The sequence below is a fragment of the Ooceraea biroi genome, chromosome 5 (genome assembly GCF_003672135.1).
Source record: "Ooceraea biroi isolate clonal line C1 chromosome 5, Obir_v5.4, whole genome shotgun sequence".
NCBI lineage: Eukaryota > Metazoa > Arthropoda > Insecta > Hymenoptera > Formicidae > Ooceraea > Ooceraea biroi.
Genome location: NC_039510.1, coordinates 15,160,811 through 15,181,032, shown reverse-complemented (window position 1 = coordinate 15,181,032; position 20,222 = coordinate 15,160,811). Strand labels below are relative to the sequence as shown.

At 42.3% G+C, this 20,222-nt stretch overlaps 1 protein-coding gene across 4 annotated transcripts in view; it reads right to left on the bottom strand.

Annotated features, from left to right (window-relative positions):
- The window catches only part of LOC105285240 (Down syndrome cell adhesion molecule-like protein Dscam2), a 97,079-nt gene that overhangs the window by 38,159 nt on the left and 38,698 nt on the right, over positions 1-20,222 (bottom strand). For all 4 annotated transcript variants that reach the window (XM_011349343.3, XM_011349344.3, XM_011349342.3 and 1 more), the window contains exon 2: positions 10,940-11,031. In XM_011349343.3, coding sequence (XP_011347645.1) covers positions 10,940-10,973 — 34 coding nt within the window. In that variant the 5' untranslated portion in view covers positions 10,974-11,031. The remainder of the gene's footprint in view (positions 1-10,939; positions 11,032-20,222) is intronic.

Sequence of the window (20,222 nt, the reverse complement as noted above, 5' to 3'; positions counted from 1 at the left end):
GAGAAAGCTTATTTATCGCTTGTATTCTTGAAGTCCCTTTATCTACTCTGTAATCGATATCCGAGTACAATATTGTGACGGCATTACTGATACGGCTTTCGAGACCATTTCTTAAACGCTTTCCTCGCAATAGCCTTCAGTTACCTCACGGTTGTCTGAACTATATGACGATAAATGCAAGAAAAATGCATCGGACGACGGTTCTACAATATAACCGCGCGTGGTACAGTGGAGGATATAGGCGTCGTATTTTCAAAGCGTTTTCGAGTGGCGTCATAACACGTTCGAGAGGATAGTCAAACTGTTTTTGACCCGGTTTCCGAGCATGCCGGCACACGTACGCGTATGCATCGATAAGCAAGAAAAGTGTACTCTGGTCTAGAGTCCTCGAACATGGGAATTTGAGATTTATTTGATACGTTTGCTGTCTGCAAAATTGAAATACAGGGCGGATTTTCAGTGCGGAAAGTGCTACTTTCACAAAACAAAAATATGAGATTTTAAATTTTAATATTACTTTGTACTCGGCTTGGTAATGACATTTTTCTGACAGAAACAATAATGCATATTTCTGCTACGAGAAAAGATTATGTTATTAATATACAATTGATTATTTGAAATGCAAACGCGCGTAAGAATATACAAAAGATGATAAAAATATATACATATAGAGATAGAATATTAACCATGTATTAAACATGCATCACATATTTATAACGTACAATATATGCGGGTTGATGTTTGGGTCGAGATGTATCTGTTTTTCGATGCATCACGCATTAACGGTTTTGCATCTGCATTATTCATTTATCGTTTACGAGTGTTCTCCGTGATTATAGGTTGTTACTGATTTAGATATACACGTTGCACCAACAGCTTTGTTGAAAATGTACATGTAATATGTGAGCTGTTATATTAACAACGAGATATAAATTATCATATCAGTTCTAGGATCCACTTACGTGTATTTACGTCCATTTCCATGAAAAGCGATATGAGACAGCTGAAGTAACATGGTACATCATGACGTAAGATCATGATTTTATAAGCACCATACGCTTTCGACGTCACAATCACAGTCAACAAGTCACAATAGAAATTTTTCGATACTGAAGATACATGATGCAACTTTCGCGAAAATAAACGTTGTATTCACGTTCAAAATATCTTTTGAACGTATAATCCTTCAAAATAATCGACTTGTATCCTCTTACTAGGCGAATCAAACTTGCTTTTTCTCAGATTGATCATCCGAAAATCGGTTTATCAAAGGGAATCAGTTTCCCAATTATGCCGGATAATCTACGTTCCGCTTAACGCATGTTTCTCTTTTTTTGCCGCCCTCGGTCATTAGAGCGTAATCGCGTTGGAGGATGTCCGAACGAAGGTCTGGCCGTACGCTCTTAATTAATCGCGGATCTTATTTCTCAATCCATTTTACGGAGAATGAAGTTGAACGTCACCGGCTAAGCACACGAAAGCTGCAATCAGCCGCCAGCATCGGATCTTACATCCTGGAGGGCTGACAATCTAATGTAATTTACTTCCCGTCTAACGCAATTAAAGCGCACTTTGAGGTGTGGCGGGACGAGAAATTAGCAGTGAACTTCGGTTTACCGATAAACTTCGTCGTTGAAATCGACACCGCCGTCTCGTTCCACCGGCATCTTAGCGAAATTTTGCGCAACGATGCTTACCAAGCGAGTTCCAAATTCCCATAAACTCCAACTTTAAGTCACACAGTTTCCGCAGCTCATTAAAATTCGGCATATTTTACCGCATATGAATATAATGCGTGGTATGCGCACGTATACCGCCTGCTTTGGTGGATAAGATGGCATTCGAAGCAGGAGACATATTGCAAGAAATTTCAAACGAGACATCCACAGTATCCACAGGTTTCGAATCGTTTTTTCCTTCAACGTTCCATCAAATTTATTTCCTGTTGCAAATAAGAACACATGGACGTAATAAGAGAGCACGCGAATAAGCTATTGAAGTATTAGGTTGGCAAATAAGTTCGTTCGGTTTTTGCTTCGGTGCAACTTCTTTCCAATTCACTCTTGTTTTTCTCGACACTATTGCACAACTTCAGAGTGCATTTGAAAGTACATGTTTCACATAACCTTTCTGTAAATTTTGGTTTGACTAACATCAATATTGTGTGTGCTGCGTAGCTGTAAAAATGGAAGTAAATAACGTGCATTATCGTCATATTTTGCTCTATTATTTCAAGAAGAGCAAACGAGCTGCAAAGGCTCATAAAAAGATATGCCGTGTTTATGGAGATGATGCCTTAACAGAACGCGTATGTCAAAAGTGGTTCGCCAAATTCCGTTCTGGAGATTTTGACGTCAATGATGCGCCTCGCTCCGGTCGCCCGATCGAGATTGATTCAAGTAATGTCAAAGCTATCACCGATAAAAATCCATCCCAATCGGTGCGAGAGATTGCTACAGCACTTAATATATCTCATATAAGCGTAGAAAACAATTTGCGCCAACCGGAATACGTTTCTCGGCTCAATGTGTGGGTGCCGCATGAATTAACCGAGGCCAACTTGGCCACTCGCATATCCATCTGCGATTTGCTGCGGAAACGTCAAGAAAACGATCCATTTTTGAAGCGGTTAATGACAGGAGATGAAAAATGGGTCGTCTATGAGAATGTAACGCGGAAAAGATCATGGGGACACAGCAGCGAGCCACCACAAACAACCTCGAAGGCAGGATTGCATCCGAAGAAGATCATGCTCTCCGTATGGTGGGATTTCAAAGGTGTCATTTACTACGAGCTGTTACCGTCAAGCAAAACGATTGATTCAACCACATACTGCTCGCAGTTAACAAAATTGGACCAAGCACTCCGCAAAAAACGTCCAGAATTGATAAATCGAAAAGGTGTTGTCTTCCACCACGATAACGCCAGACCTCACACATCATTGACAACTCGGAACAAATTACTCAGTCTTGGCTGGGATGTTTTGCCTCATCCTGCGTATTCACCGGACCTGGCCCCTTCCGATTATCATTTATTCCGGTCGTTGCAGAACTCTTTGAACGGAAAAATCTTCAAGGATGAAGAGAACGTCAAAAGACACCTGGATTGGTTTTTCGCCGATAAGCCTCAGATGTTTTACGAACGCGGCATAATGAAGTTGGTGAAAAGATGGCAAGAAGTCATCAATAAAAATGGTCAATATATAATTGATTAAAATTTATTTTGTGTATAAAAAAAATTGTATTTTATTCCACCTTAAAAAACCGAACCAACTTATTTGCCAACCCAATACTTGTTATACAAAAACAATCAGATATCACAATCATATCTAATTATATTTATGTCTAATTATATCTAAAAACACAACGAAATACAAAAGGTGCGGGAAAATTTTGCAAGTATTGGTTCTTGGTTCGCCCTGGTGTTCAATCTTATTTTATCGTACGCCGCATAGACGGGAACAAAATTCCACGGTTGATTCGAGCAACGAAGCGATTGCTCACTGATACTTTCGTGCTTGAAGAATCGTGCCATCCTTGTTATCGGCAAGCCAGGTCCTCCGCGAGCGTTCGCATTTTCCTGAGCGAGAACTCGGGTGTTTGCGCGGTTACCCGGAGTCGGCCGTAGTGGAGGTTCTGGGCACGCGAGCTTTTGATACCGATGCCAGTTGTGCGAATGTCGAAAGGTAAAGCGATAGGAAAAGCGGCGGAGACGCGGAAAAGCGGTAGCGCACACCCAGCAGCTTTGATATACGACCGTTGGGCCGCTGATACCCACCCTCTGATACCCTTGGCCCGCCCGCCCATCCTATCGCTCTACCCCCTGCATCCGTGACTACCCCGATAATCGAGCATTATTGCGTTGCGCCGAGGAGCGAGTTCCACGGTCACGACACGTGCGGCGGAAGATAGCTCGTATTCGCGAATCGTGTGCGGGAAATGCGATTCCCATCGCGCCGAACACACGTGCCAAGTTGAACGAACATTACTTGCACGACTGTGAAACGCTGGAAGAAACTAACTGTCGGCTCGACGACAAAATCGCGGTGGCAATGCGTCGGCACGCGTTCATCCGCGTGAGTCTCGCGGGTGGACGACCGAATAGATTGCTGATGGGAGATATAGGTGGTTTCCATCAATCTTCCTCAAGACGAGTAGTTCCCATTTTAATCTCGGCACTGTCCTCGAGACGCAATTTGTTATTCCATTTCACGGACGATTTATTGAGAAAGAGACATTTTATTTTATTTTGCGAATACTTGTTCTTCCTTGCATGTTGCGCATTGATAATATAGCATATGTATCATTTTCATATTAACATTATGTATTGCATTACATTACGCTGCATCATGTTTCGGTGCGTCGTAATGCTCCGGCGCCTCTCCCCCTTCCGACGGGATCCGTTTCTCAGCTTGGCGAGTACCTGAACTTATCGTCTGCAAGGCAAGGCTTTAGCGATTTATAGAGCATGAGAAAAAGTGACGCTCTTGAGTTACGGACTGGAGGAATTCGAATTCTGCCAGTAGCTTGATATTGCAGCTCGTCGGCGCGCGCAGAATGTCTGCAGGGTATTGGTGTACCAGCATCTTGCGTGACACGTTCGCGTTAAAATGCTGAGGCGGAGCTCCGAGATCGCGCGTTGCCGGGTCAAGCTCGTCGCATTTCGAAATCATTGCGGATCTCGCGGCGCGACAGAATGAATTTACTCGACGGCGGACGACCGATAGAAAAGGGAACAATTCGTACGCATCAGAATCCCTCGCTCCTGTCATGTGCGACTTCATCGCAGCTGCGAATTGCTTGATGAATTTTTAACACAGTGCTCAACTGTGTGAGCAATGCCGCGGCAATGTGCGTGGTTACACGCTCTTGCTCGATATTGCGGATGCAATTCGCATGGCTTATTCGTGCGACGAGAAATCGCAATCCTTTCTGTTCCGTACATAGACATCGATTGCGAGGAATGACCTAATATTCGGCGTAAGCTGTTTTCGGTGGTGGTTCAACCGCGACAAGGTTTATCATTCAGAAAGCGGCAGGTTCACGTATATTTCGCGAGTACCGAGCGACGCAAGGCAAGGCAAGGCACACGTCTTCGTCGAGACGAGTGGCTGGCTCGCAAATGTTTTCTTCGCGCATTCGGGGTTATTGCACTCGCGATTATCAATTTTCAGGCACCACGACGCTCGCGCGTCGCACGTATCCTCTCCGTTTGTTGCATCGCGCTGACAGCCAGAACGAACTTTAACGTGCAATAACGAGCATTTGCGCCGACGTGGCGACGCGCTGCCTAACGCGGTTGCCATGCCATGATGGATTAGATGCGAAAACGACGTATGACGGATACGCCGTCGCGGCGAAAATGCAATTCGAATTGCAATACGCTGACACGCGCGTAACGCGTGGGGTGTCTTGACATACATATTTCGCCATACTGTACTCCGCCCCAGAAGTTACCAATTCTTCGCGGACCTATGCCGATTCCGCAGGCTGAACCAAATCCGAAATTTTCCTTCAAGCTTCGGAGATTAAAGTTGAAAAGAGATATAAAGGTTTTTCCTGCTATGTGTCTAATTTTAACTGTTTTTATACAAAAAGTTATGTCAATCACAGGCAATTTTGTTCATGAAGAAATCCTAGTAGGAATATTCTGCAAAAACTCATTTCTCACCGCAAAACAAGAATCGAGAAGCGAAACTTGCTTTGCAAATGGAAGAGCGTGATTCATGATCAAAACTATACTAATACAAAATTTTTCTCAAAGGCGTGTTTTCCGTAATATTGAATAATTTTGAAAAATGGCACGCACATATCGTATTCTTGTTTAATAAAGTAGATATATTGCCTTTCCGGAGCATTGGAATAGCGATGTGCAAAAACTCATGAATGCGAATAACACGATTCGTACTGGAAAATAGAAGAGAAAGAATATAGAGGAATTGTGTCGGGATGACAAGGAAGACTCAAAATCAAATCAACGTAATAGTAATGCCACGCGTGAAATTAGTTTTCAGCGCGATGCGACGTAATCGGATGAATATCGATCGATATCAGAAGATACGCGCGCATTGCTCCATTCGTAGCAATTACCTCTTCATACAAACCTATATCCGAGGGAATAATCGATCCGAGATATCTCGTGTAAATCAGAACAGTGTAAATTAAAACAGAAGATAATTCTCTCGTATATTCGACATTTCATTTAATGCGGGTACTTTCTTCTTCTGTTTTACAAAATTTGGGTGTCCAGTATTTGCAGAATAAGCTTTCAATATAATTATTATTCCTATTATATAAAATATATACGTTAATATACGGATGAGTCTATGTCTGCATTAACCGCAGAAATATGATATAGCCACGTGTAATATATTGAGTTTTATGAAATAGCTATCTAAAGCACATGTATTTAATACATAATTACATCAAACTTGAATAAGAAACAGAAAAAATGCGAAAATTAAGATAAAAATGCATAAATTATATTTTTTTAAATAATAATACCTGGTAAATTGGAAATAAATAAATAAAAATATATTATAACACTGGATAATGCCAGATATTATAATAATGACAGGTAATTTCAAACAATTCTGCAACAATATCTTTAAATTACATATTGTCGAAATTAATCTTGAATAACGCGTGACAATATCTGTCTTTCTCTCTTTCTCTCTCTCTCTCTCTCTCTCCCTCTTTCATTTATGTTTTAATTCTATATATTATTTCGGTCATTAGCAATACTATTACTATTATAATATTATTATTCATTATTTGAGATTATTCGTTACAATTACTTTATGGTAATATTATATAACATAAACCATTCCCTCTTTGATTTTTGTTTAAAGAAATGCATTCCATAAATTGAATGGTCGGAAATAGGAATTGGCATTATCTTGATATCTACACGTGTCAAAATTTCATTCCACAATTCTATAGTTTCATTTCCATAGTTCTCGTCAAGTCTGCCATTCGATTATCATACCCTATTGAATGGTGATTTCATATTGATAGCATCATCTCTCCTATCGATTTTCACGATCAAATAGCAATTCGCTTTCCGATTCATATGAATCGGATGACTGAATCGGATGCATCAGTTCCAAATGATCGTTGAATCAATATTAGCAGATAATACAGTCTTATTTGTTCATTACAGTTAATATTTTTATTGCATATTTATTTTTGGAATATCCTGGAAAGAATGAATCTTCAGTTTTTAAAACGTTCAGTAATTCTAATAAGTAATCGATTTAATTCACACTTACAGAACGATTAAAAATGATTAGAAATCGCAATAATTTTATAAATGTTCTCCAACCGATTTTATTATTCTACACAGAACTACACAAAAGATACAGATTTAGATGTCATCTATTACTACAATATATGTACTCTGTGCTTTCGACCATCGTGATAATATCCGTTGCCAATATTCCTATCGTAAACGCCATTGAATCGTCAGTGTTCTTAATAATGAAATTTGTTATGCCTGGCAGCCATACGTTTCGCCATGTGGTCTAGAGTAAATATTAAGCACATATTTTAACGCCCCTGGCAACGCGCCCTGTGTGGTCCCCGTGGCCCGCTAAAATCCCGACGTTACTGATGTGCCGTACTGTGGTGTGGTGTGGTGTGGTATGGTGGCCGATGGCGCGACCGTTGCTCCGAAGCTTCGAAATCGATTTTGTCGAAATCGAATGGTCAAAATGCAACTCGTGCCGTGCCCTTTTACGACGTAACTAGATGCGTCGAGACCATTCGACACATGCATTTTCTCTTTTTCGGACGAAGCGTAGGGAAGCCTGTCTCGCGCCGAGATGCGATTTTTTCTTTCCGTGACAGCCGCATTGTATAAATAATATCAAAAACATTGGTGACATACTGGACAAGAGGAACGAATCCCTCGTATAATGGGATTAATATTATATTCATGACGCTAATCCGCGATGTCTTTCATCAGGTTCCCGCATTCGTGATAAATTTAATCCTCAACGCTTTGTAGCGACGGGCAGCATAACGCACATATTCTAAAACGAAGAAAAAGAAAAGATTATACGAAAGAGAGATGGAGGGAGAGAGAGAGAGAGAGAGAGAGAGAAGCGATTTTAGAAGATGATAGAAATAAAAGCGTTAGAACTACGCGAATGAGAGCTTTTTGTCGGGAATATTCGTTGGCACGATTTTCGAGGTGACCCATAAATGAACTTGCGACAGAATTATCGTTACGTACATCAGGTAAATTTTGCATTTTAGTTAAATGGTCTGATCTGTAAAATGCGGCGTGAAAAATTTTATGTAATTCTCAGCCATTAGCATTATGACCAACATGACACAATTAAATCGATCTTCAAGATAGTTTCTCAAAAGATTGCTCGACTTTATCGAAAAATATTCATCATTTTCTTTTTTTGCAATTATTCTCATAGTGTATGTGTCTGTATTGATTTTTATATTTGATTTGGTATATCAGCGTCAATAACAGTTGCCTTTGATATGTTTCATAAAAAAATGGGTTTTACATTTTTACGTCAATCCAAAGCAAGAGCGTGCTGCTGTTGCTCGCAACGCCATTTATTTGATCCATTACGGTGGAATACCAGTCGGTCACTGGTCGTCGATGACCCCCAGCATACGCGTTAGCCAGTGACCGTTGTATCTTTCAACGATAAAACAAAAATCAGGACGTTCATGTCATGCCTGCCTATCCATCCTGCTCGGCTCGGCGAACGTAGCCTTTATTTTGAGATAAATAATTCCATCCAACCAGTGGACGATTCGCGGATGCACACCGGATGCAGTGATAAATGAGTGATATAGAGTCACACACATGCATCTACACGCATCATGCGTGTGTCGTTATGCATTTACTTTTACGCGATCTTGATTTCAGTCGCGTTATGTCCATTGCTTATTATCATTTCATTGCATGGCGGTTTCGGTATCCGGTAACGTGGCCGCGAGATTAATTCACGCGAGAGATCGTCCACGGCCATAAAGAGAGCCTGCAAATGCGATATCTTCGTGCAAACGCACTACATATTAGCACACTATTTGCATCAAAATTTTCCAAACTGTTGTTTGTTCTTTTGATTACTTTATGAATTGCCATTATAAGATCAGGTGTCTTAAGATGAAGAGAGATAGGATATAAGGTATAAGGTGTTGGGGAAGAAAATCAGTGGAAGTAATGATCCATCTCGCCTGGACATCCACCTTCGCTTCACGTGTGCGCGTGGTATTGAAAATCGCGATACAGGGACACGCGGACACCGGAGGAAACGAGAGAGGGATAGGGATTGAGCGAGAGGACGAGGGATACGGATGGAGTGAAAGAGAAAGAGAAAGAGGGGGAGGAGACGAGTCACAAAGAGAGGCGATTGGGGATGGAGAGGAGCGCGAGCGGTGGTGAGAGGGCGAGTATCGCGATACTCCATCGGACAGAAATCGATACAGGGACGGCCGGGGTAACCGGGTGCGGGGGAGAGCGGATTGCCAGCCGGGGGTTTCTGTATTTTTCGCGAAAGCATTACGAACTCGTCCGCAAATATCTCCAGCGCATGGCTCTCAGCTACGCTCGGGGATTTGCGCGACAGCTTCTGGTGCCCGCTTTTCTTGCGGGTTTCCGGCGAGATGAAGCGACAGATATTGAGTCTCAGCGGAACTAATTCTGGACGCGCGTCGGAGGTCACCGCACCCCGAATTATTCGCATCGAGGCGGATCATCCAAGACGCGGGGTGAATTACGACAGAGGAAGCCGTGTCGACCGATTCCTGATACGTGTCAGGCCAGTCGCGCGCGATTTCTTCGGTCTCGCATTTTTCCACGGGTCGGTCGGACCTTCCGCGCGGAGAGTTCCGGTTCCGCGGTGGAACGTCACGAGCCGTCTCCGCATCGTGCCGAATGAGAACCACCGTGCTCTTCGCCACGTAGTGTTGGCAGAGTGCTCGTGATCGATTACTCGTCATCCGCGCGCGATGTCCCGAGTTCGACGCCCACCGCCCACTGCCAAACCAAACGTACTCCTTTCTTTTTTCCTCCTCTCTGTTTTTCCCGGTCGCGCACTCGCATTCGTCCTCGCTTCTACCTTCCACGTGGTCATCGACCGTGGACCCGTGGTGCGCGCACGTAGAGACGCTCACCGCGCGGACGGACGCGTTTTTCGCCTTCCTCTCCACGATTCTAGGCGGGTGTGCGAGGCGGTGGAGCCGGGTTATTCTGCAAGTTCACAGAGCGTCAAATCGAAGTCACTTTCCCCAAACATTCCCGCTTCGATGGAGACTATATATATTTTATTCTGCCCTATATACACTCGTGTTCGTGAGGAGTCGAGGGAATATCGGCGAAAATGCGCCGATATGAAGAATGCATTCAGAAACTTGATATCGTAGGTTTGTGCGTTATCGATCTATGCGGCGTATTAAAATTGTTACCTCTTGAACGGATTTTCAAGCTTTTATTCGCCCACGGAAAATAACTTTGCCTTTACTGTATGCTAATAAGAGGAGAAACATTGTTGTCGCAACTGAATAAACAGTTTACCAACGATTGTTGAAGATGTAAACGTGCTCTCATGTTTTTGTTAGACATCACACGAGATCTCCATTTGATTATGAAAGGCAGTAACGTGAAATAGCTGTAAGGCGATAAGGTGAAATAAGAATGAGAAATGTCTAGCAGCAATTTGTGCGTCGCTTTAATCTGGCAAGAGTATTCCCTCAACATTGTGGAATAATTCATTGTCGCAAACGGGGAACCGAACCGAAGTTTGTAACAAGTGGGACTTGCTGCGAAAGTTTTGCCAGGACTTTCGGATAGTCTCCGCATGAAAGCCCATCTAAATCTAGATCCTAACACTAATAACTCCGACAGTCAACACGCCATTTCTTCCGAACTCTGCTTGCCCATAGAGAAACTGACTATTTCATTAACTCACCGGTCAGTAGGAGCAGCAATAATGTCGAATCCATTCCTAAAACCCTCGTGTATGTCCAAATGGGATCAGTTCAACACATTCTTGAAACTTTCCTGAAATAGAGCAAAATGAGGATTAGAGAGGCAAGTTCTTGATATAAAGTTTCCGGCAATTAATCAGGGGTAAATTATCGCGGACGGCGCAAAAAAAATTAAACCGGGAAGAATTTAAACGAACGATTCACTAATATCACTTATAAAAATTACATTAATCCAAAGCGCGAATTTTCCATTCGAAATGTTCAGTGTCAAACGTATGGTATAACGTTCAGCATAATGCACAGCGAGCATGATGTTTCCGATGTTTCTCTCATGGTGCATAGTGACACCCAGGTTGGCGAAGGTGTTAGGGGAGACGATCACTATAATCATGCGACAGGACAGCTCACGGAACTATGATAAAACGCTTGGTTTGCGCCAGGGACGTCAGGGACGCATGTAGCGCGTTGCGTCAAATGGATACGGTTTGGGTCGATGGCCAAAGTCGGACAGGACAGTGGTGAAGAGCAGACAGGTACGAACGCGTCGAGAGGGTTGCTCGGATAAAACGCGTTTCGTCGACGAAACGGGTCCGGGCTGAGGGCCGAATTCGGAGCAGGGGGTTGCGAGGACGCGGGGGTCCAAAAGGGGGAACGTTGCCCGTACCGGAAGCGCGACGGCGGCCATTTTTCACGGCGCGGACGTCCGTTTCCGGTGCACGATCACCACGAAATACAAACAAAAATGGCGGACTCCGGGAAGAAGATGGGGATTGGGACGAGCAAGGGACGAGAGATACGAAGCGAAAGAGGAAAATGGGGAAAGACGGAAATCAAGTGCCGAGAGACAGAGAGACAGAGGGGGCCGCCAGGCGGAAAAAGGACGATCGCCGCGTGACGGCACGATGGTGGTTCTGTCGTCCATCGGAGTTGTCCTTTTCTTCCTTTTTCGCCACACCCTTCTTTTCCACTCTTGCTGCCACGTTAGCGCGTTACAGCGTGTAGGATATACCTCGATCATGGGATATCTTTAAGATCTCGTTCAGCCTCGGAAGCTTCTTTTATGCGCTCAGACGAGATCGAAGCTTCATGACGCTTAATATTAGATGTATCGACATAGAAGGGGTATGGATTTTATATCCGTACTTTCATCGCACACTTGTCTTTTTGTACAAGACATACTCCAATCACCATAGCTGCTGAGAGTGAAACTTGAGAGCCACGGAAGCACGAGAGGCGGTAGAAAGAAACGAAAATTCTTAAATATGTTGAACAGCGATTTGATTGAGTTACCCAGTTTAATCGAGGAGATTCTTCATAAACTTACAGCGAGGAAAGTACGAAGAGAGCGAATTAAATTGCGGTTAAAACAAACTCAAAGTTAGGCAAACGCGTTCATAAGACTCAACGCGCCGAATCTGACAACGATGCACGATTGGCAAGCGAATTCCCACCTATTGTAAGAAAGAAAGGAGAGACGCGGGATAACCGTCTTAGGCGGTAATAATCCGAGTTCTGCGGATATAAGGTAGTCGTCTTTGCCGTTCGACGCCAGCGGGAACACTCGGCATCCTTGCCAATCTCCGCCCTCGCCGTTCTCAATTTCCATCGCTCTTCCCACGTAATAAAGCCTCTTTGTCTTTCACGACCGCTGCCGACGGCTGCGGTGACGGTCTCTTTTCGGGATTCGCGACCACCATCGGGAAACGGAATGGGAATTTAGTTTTCTAGGACGCGGCGTGTCTTCGAACCGATTACCATATCGGGCGACAAGGACGAATGAGTCCGACGTAACTTGGCACCGATCTGAGCGCAAACGAGCTTTTCAAGTTCACCATCGATATCGTATAATCCGAGTTTATCAGGGAGATTAAGGTAGCCGACATGTGTAACCACGGAAATTGCCGAGTTCTTTGCCAAAATCTTAGAGGAGTTCATCATTGATCTCTGAGATTCAATTTTTGTTAAACTGAAAATTATTTGTCAGATTCCAGAGCCAGAGATCGCGACAAATTCGCGGTAAGAAAATTCGGATCGGGCCAAGCAGGATCGAAGAAAAGCTTACAAATCTTTTTAATCTCTTCGTTAAGAGTTTCTCCACTTAAAAAATCCCATTTTAGCGTTTGACATACTATCTGTTTAATTGAATATTGTATTAAAACAAACGCGAGCAAATGATGCGATCATTGTGTGTAGTCTACTTTGTTGAGCGTATTTTTCGTATTATATTTCGTATTATATCAGTTATACGTGATGGTAGAATTAAACTTTTTAATGAAAAGTGCATGTAATAAAAGCATAAATTGAAATATTTTCCATATCTTTCGTTAACGTAGTAATATCAACGCAAGTAACATTCTATATAACGCATTATTAAATATTATTATATAACAAATTGCGCGTTTTGAGTATTACTAGATTGCACAACACGTTCGAGTGGATGCACATCCGTCTTAAATGCGTTACTTCAATTAAGCAAAAATCACTGGCATGAAGAGTTCATCGAGTATCTGCTAATTCTTCGGTCTTCGGGGGGTAGTTCGGTTTAAGCTGGCACAAGCAATTCTGCAAAAGTTGAATGGCCGCGCGCCCGCGCGCACCCGAGAGCAGTAAGACAAGGACGGGCAAGAGTTATGCATTATGATTCGCCGTTCCCTCCCTTGCAACCCTCCGGCGCCAACCTAATAACGTCACTTGTTGCACGAGCCCCCCTGACCCCCACACTAACCCGTCGGGCCGTTCTCTCGCTTCGCCTTGCGCGAAACTATTGCACCCACCCGGCACGGCAAAGTCCTGTCTCAAGGATACCTCCCGTCTTATGAATTTCATTTATCTCGAGCGGCCGTGAACGTGCGCGCGCGAACCACGTCAAAATTATTGTACGGTACCGCGTGCGTGCGTGTACGTGCACGTGAGTGAGTGCACGGTGGTGCCTGCACGCTTTCATTCACGGAAACCGCAGCCGCAATGTCGCGTATACGTGAATTTCGCGTATCCGCATCAACGATAGAACGAATACCAGGCTCTTTGTATACGACTACTAATACGAGGGTTGCTTTTCAGCCACCCCTCTCGCCCGGGAACGCTTTTCATGACTCGCTTCGAGATGGTGGACGGATTTTTCCCGCATTGTCGATGCGAGAAAAAAGCGGAAGAGAAGGAAGATCGGGCAAAGGAAGAAGGGTCGATTCCACGTTCTTCTCTCTTTCTTATTTCGTGTGTAGGAGAATGCATCCTTCGCGGCGTGCAATATCGAGAAACATCCTATTTCTGGATACAGTCGCGATTTGGTAGGACGGGAAAAAGGGTTTCTGCAAAATGTCACGGATTATCGCGCTTTCAGTCGCAGCTGCCCCAAATAGCGTGCCGATAATTTAGCGCAATGCAGTTTTTAGCGACAGATTTATAATTATTCGGTTGAGGCGCTGTGCTAGAAATGGCATATCGAATTGTTCCGTTTAACTACGTATACGTGAATACCGTAGCAAAACGAATCAATTTGTTCGAGGAATTTTTTAATTAAACGTTCCCTTTCTTTGCTTCGTTACGCGTGCGGTCGGCTATTGCGTGACTTGCTTGCACAGTGTGTGCTACCACGTGCGTGAATACGGAATTCACGTGTGTGTATGCGTACGCGTATGTATATAAAGATCACATAATACGCCGGATGAATATAAAAATAGACACTTTTTCGTCTCGCAAAAGAAACATGCTCGTCAAGAACTTCTATATCACGAGAATTGCAGTTTAATTTTCATTACGAATGATGATGTTTCAAGTATCTTATTTACATCGCTTTTTTGGCAACGTGTACCAACATTTGCAGAAAGCAACGGAAAAGGATGTGCCATTTGTTATCTCGACGGATAACGCGTTTATACAAGAGTATAATTCGGTTGCATGAGTCGTAAAATGCGGTGTCGTGAAATCACGTCTCTCGAGTACGCGCGGGAAGGGAAGAACGACGGGGAACGTAAAGGATAACAGTAAAGGGAGATTGTTCGAATGACTTCGCGCTCTTTGCGCGTCGGACGCCCCATCGTGGCGCATCGTTAACGAAACTTTGCTGGAATTTCAGCGCGCCATTCCTCACCGCGCAATCACCGACATATATCACGAAAACCGCACCAAAGTATCAACCCGACACGTTTGCTCGTTAATGCGGAAATGATCTCAAGTACATGGCCAAATAAAGGATTTCTCGAATACAAGGTGTTCTCCCCATTGCATTGGCCGAATCATACCAAATTGATTTAGATATGATTGGGCACGTGGCATAACCACGTCGGGCAATCATGTGCACTTTGAACGATTTTTGCGATCTAATTGGAAATTATCAAATTTAAATGAGCGGGAATAATCCGATGAGGAAATCTCGACTCGTTATACGTGATGAGTGCAAGTGGCATCGCGGATCATACTCTGAGAGGGAAAGCCGTTTCGCGCTATTTAGGTTTCACGAATCAGCGTAATACGAAATTGTTTACTACCGCCGAATAAAAGCTGCGCTGCTTTGAGGCAAGTTACGGCTGCTGCCGTAGAAAAAAAAAGAGACCAACTACTCTTGATAATAGAAGCCCGGGATGATTTTAATCGAATCGAAAGCAACGAAGCCGCGGGGAGTACTCTGATTGTAATCCGATAAAGTTTCGCTCGCGCTCGTTACACCGTCAGATCGCATAAAGCATAAATTCGGATGGTGTTTAACGAACGCGAGAAAGAGAGGGGTTTCGCCGCCGGTCACGAGATACCGCGGTACGAATGTTTCACCGCGGGGAAAATAATCGACTGCCGGCTGTCAACGTGTGCTTGAATTGTAGGCAATAATAGCATCGCTGGTACGCGCGGGATTAAAAGCGACGGAAAAACTGCGCTGCGCGCGCGAGATATATCGCTACCCGATATATTTCGCGCTAAGCTTTCTGTTTTCATGCAACACCGCAGAGCGCGGTCCGAACGAGAGCGTTATATCCCGTCGAATCTTCCCGGTATGAAAGCTAGAAATCGGAGTACACGTTTTTGGAAAAAGGAGTGAAGATACACAAGCGTTACATCCATTTTGAAAATCTCTACGATGTAATCGTTTCTAAGTATCAATTTGCACTAAATACCTGAAAGAGTACCTAGACTTAGGAGAAAAGAAGGAATATATGACACAACGAAATTGTTAAGTTGCGTATGTTTTCTCGTTGTTTTTCAAGTTTCTGTTCTTTTGATTTTGAAAACTGTGATTTTCCAGAGAGAGAAAGCTCTCTCCGTGTACCGTCGAATATCACCGAAAAGTGACATTTTCAAACAATAATATTTCAGCGCAATGAATTTTCGAGGTTTTGTTGTATTTTTCCCGTTCTGAAATTCAATTTCCAGGGCTTTGCACGTCTATGTATGCAGTGAATAAAAAATGTATCTTTCATATTTCACGGATGCAAAAGTAAGCGTATTAACGCAATAGCTACAAATGTTCAAGCGCAATAGCGCTTGTGATTGATGACACATTTGCACAGGCGATTTCTTAGTGATTCTTTTTATATTATTTATTATCAATCGAACTAATCGAATGGAATGGTTACATTATACAAGAAATTAGACTTGAATATGAATCAAAAATTGTATTCGACTCATTTACATATCTACAGTCTACGCAACGACCTTCTGACCATAAAAGAGAGAGGTAGAGTCATTACGAACGTATCTCTTTATTCCTCTTTACAAATGTGAATTAATTCTAATGCCTCTCGAGCTTTAGCATCCGCTAAAACTTTAGAGAAGGAGACGCCTTCTGCAAAACCTGCATTAAAAGATGTAATGAGCGTATAAAAATACTCATTATGCATTGAAAATACGCTTAATGCCGCGGAAGGCATCAATATATCAAAAGGGCTTTCGAGCTTTCGCCGCTTTTGAATCTGCGCTACGAGTCTTGCTCACAATGCGAATTCATAAACGACTCCGGGCGAAGAACGAAGGTATTTCCGCATAATACTGTGCTTTCCGCTGAAACACAATCGTGCAATTAACTCTCGCTTCGTTAACAGCCTCCTTATACATAGAATGCGGTATCAGACTAACATTCGCCCTGTAGCCGGATACATTTCTCCGTGAAAGAAAACAATCCCGAAAAAGATCAATGAGGGCAGATGAGAAAGATATCCTATACATGGAACATTCCGTTTAGCAAGTAATTATTATTCAAATTGTCAGTTTAATTATTCATTCGTGTGTTCCAAAAAAATTACGGAGATTATACATTTCAATATTGTCATGTATGAATCTATTATATGCCACATATTACTACACATTACATATTTAAGATGCCATATTGAAATATTGTATTATTTACACGTTTGTTCGCTGCTCCACGTAATTAAACGGTTCAGTTGGTTAAATGGTTGAAACGAGATCATTCAACTGATATATATCTTTATTTCTTCCGGGCTTAATTCCTTTCGAATAGTTGGAAATCGTTGCCGAGGGCGAGAAGAAAAGAGGAACACGGAGTAAAACGAAATGAAAAAAGAAGGAAACGGCGAAGAATAAGGTAGTAGAGCAGGAAAGAAAGAGAAATAAAGAAAGACATGGCGATGTGGTGGATGAGCGAGACAAGGAGATTGCGGGAGCGTCGGAGGATGTGCCGTCGTTCCAAAAGGATAGATCGTTAAGCTACTGCTGAATGGGGACGTCTCCTTTTTAGCTCTCGTTCGGCCTTTTCTTCCGCCTGTCTCCCGGCCGACTTTTCGATTTTCTACGTCGTCGCGAAGAAAGGATATTGTTCGGCCAGCAGCGGTATAGTAGTGGCAGGGTGGTGACTGCCGCGAAAGAAAAAGGGTCCCGGGATCTCAATGAGAATTTTTCATCAGCGTTTGCGCGCTGCCAAAGCGCTGATTAGCGACAACGAAGCCGATGAAATTGTTTTCCGCACCGTTTCCCGCGGCACCGGAAATGCATTCGCAGGATCTTGAAGGTCTGAGGGAGAATCTTGATGTTGAAGGTCGTCAAGCGAACCGCGACCGATGATTCTTTTCTGTTGGATCTGGCTGATTAACCAAGCTCAAGTTGCTTTTATTAGCTTTCGCCAATTAAAGGAAGACTGCAGAGTCGCACAACGAATAATAGCGTCCACATAAACATTAAGTATGATCATAGTCAGTTAGCTGACCCTGCGTTAAGTACAGATATTACGAACGTTTCATCAAAAGTTATGTCCCTGAAACGTAAGAGTCGGGAGGTCTGCCATTTTGACGCCATGCAGCGTTTCATAGACATTGTACAGCGTATACGTGCATAAAGTATTTCAGAATTGTCACGTATCTTTTCGACAACAAATTGTTTGATAAATTCAAATATTAAATGCTTTATGAATGAACTTTGCAAAGTTTCCTTCCTTGAAGGAAACTTTAGAAATCTCTTTAGAAACAACTTTTGACGATATTATTATTTACGAATAGACTTGATCTAGTTTTCTGGATTGAAAACATGTAATAGACATACAACTTTAGTATTACAAGTAATTAATAATGAAATATGAAGATAATGTCGGAATCAACTGATCAAATAGTAAACGCGTCGATAAATTATCCATCCTATTATAATATTAATCCATAAATAAATTACTCATTAATTAGTTAATATATTTTATATTGCACGTACCTGCGGAAACTGCAGTAATTGTTGGTCAAACTCAATAGTTCATTATCATTTTACGTTATTAAATTGCCCGTTTCAATATTATAAAATCTCAAAATAAGAGAACGTTTATTATACACTAAACGTTTGCGCATTAATGTAGACAAAAATAATATAATTTCTCAGATCACTATTGATGAAATAAGAATTATTTTCAAGATAAATTTAAGTAATTTCTAAAGTAAAATTTTCTTTAAGATTGGAAACAACCATTAATCCTGTTTCTTTTGCATTTGCCTAATTGTCTTTTCTTTGTACAATACGCACATCGTGCCATAAATTACGCGAAATAATTGAGCTTTAACAAAATCCGATTTTAGTAAAAGTGTTAGCTTTCCTCATTTTTCGACATTGTCTTTTATATTTTTAATCGTAACAGTCATGCCTCTCTTTTCAACGTGCAGTTGTGATTAATATTCTGAATTAATTATTAATGCGATATCGATAGGCCATAGCTCGACCGTTAATACATTATTCAGTTACGTTGCATTTGCCGAACATTATGAACATCACAGACCGTGTAATTGTTCATCATCAAACTAGCTATTGGCTGAATCAGGTCAGCAATTTGTTACGTTCGAATAAAAAAGAGGAAAGTTGAAAAATTATTGAAATCATGTCATTATAATTTCGACAAATATTTAAATATTTAAATAGTAACAAAATCCGACACTGTTGACTAAACTCAAAGAAAGTTTACAAAGTTTTGCGTTACTTAATACAAAGTGACGCATAAACATGAATTTTCCGTTTTTCCACACACTGAGAAAAAAATGTAATTGATCTTACGAAATGTTTTGTCACGGGCTGCCAACAAAATATATACTTATTTCAACAAGTTATATGTTGAAACAAATATGTAGTTCTTGGATTATGGATATGGATGTGTAATCACACACATGAGAATTATAATCCAACAATTATATATTTGATTCAATATATAACTTGTTGAAATAAGTATATATTTTGTTGGCAGCCCGTGACAAAACATTTCGTAAGATCAATTACATTTTTTCTCAGTGCACGGTTTACATTCAAACGGGAAAGATCAGAAAATTCGCCTAGGAAAACAAGCATCGAAGAAAACATCTCGGTGAGCGGAGAGAATATTCCATGAAAATAACCCTGATGCATTATAACATCTCTTGAAACGAGTCGCGTTACGACTTCGATTTAGCGGAACTGCTGTCCCACCGGTATATTTCGTTTTATTTATCTTCCTCTAAGCGCGATGTTTATATAAACGTTCTCTCTCAGCGTTTTCTCGGGGCGTTTTCCATCGAATTGCGATCAGCTTTTTGCCACTTCAAAATTTATCCGACCGGAAATTAAACCCGCCGCTTGGCCGATCCGTCCGTCTGTCTCGCTCTATCCTGCTTCCGGGCTGCGGAAGCAGATCTCCTCTCCCCTTACGTACTTCTCCGTAGCCCTGGCGAGATGGAAACGATCTTCGAGATGTACCGTGGAGTGACCAGAAAGTAATATCGTTGCGGTATTGGTCCGTGATCGAGTCAAACTCGATCTAGAATTTGCATCGCCGCTTTCCTAGCTGCGGCTGTTATCGCGGGTCTCGAATAATATATT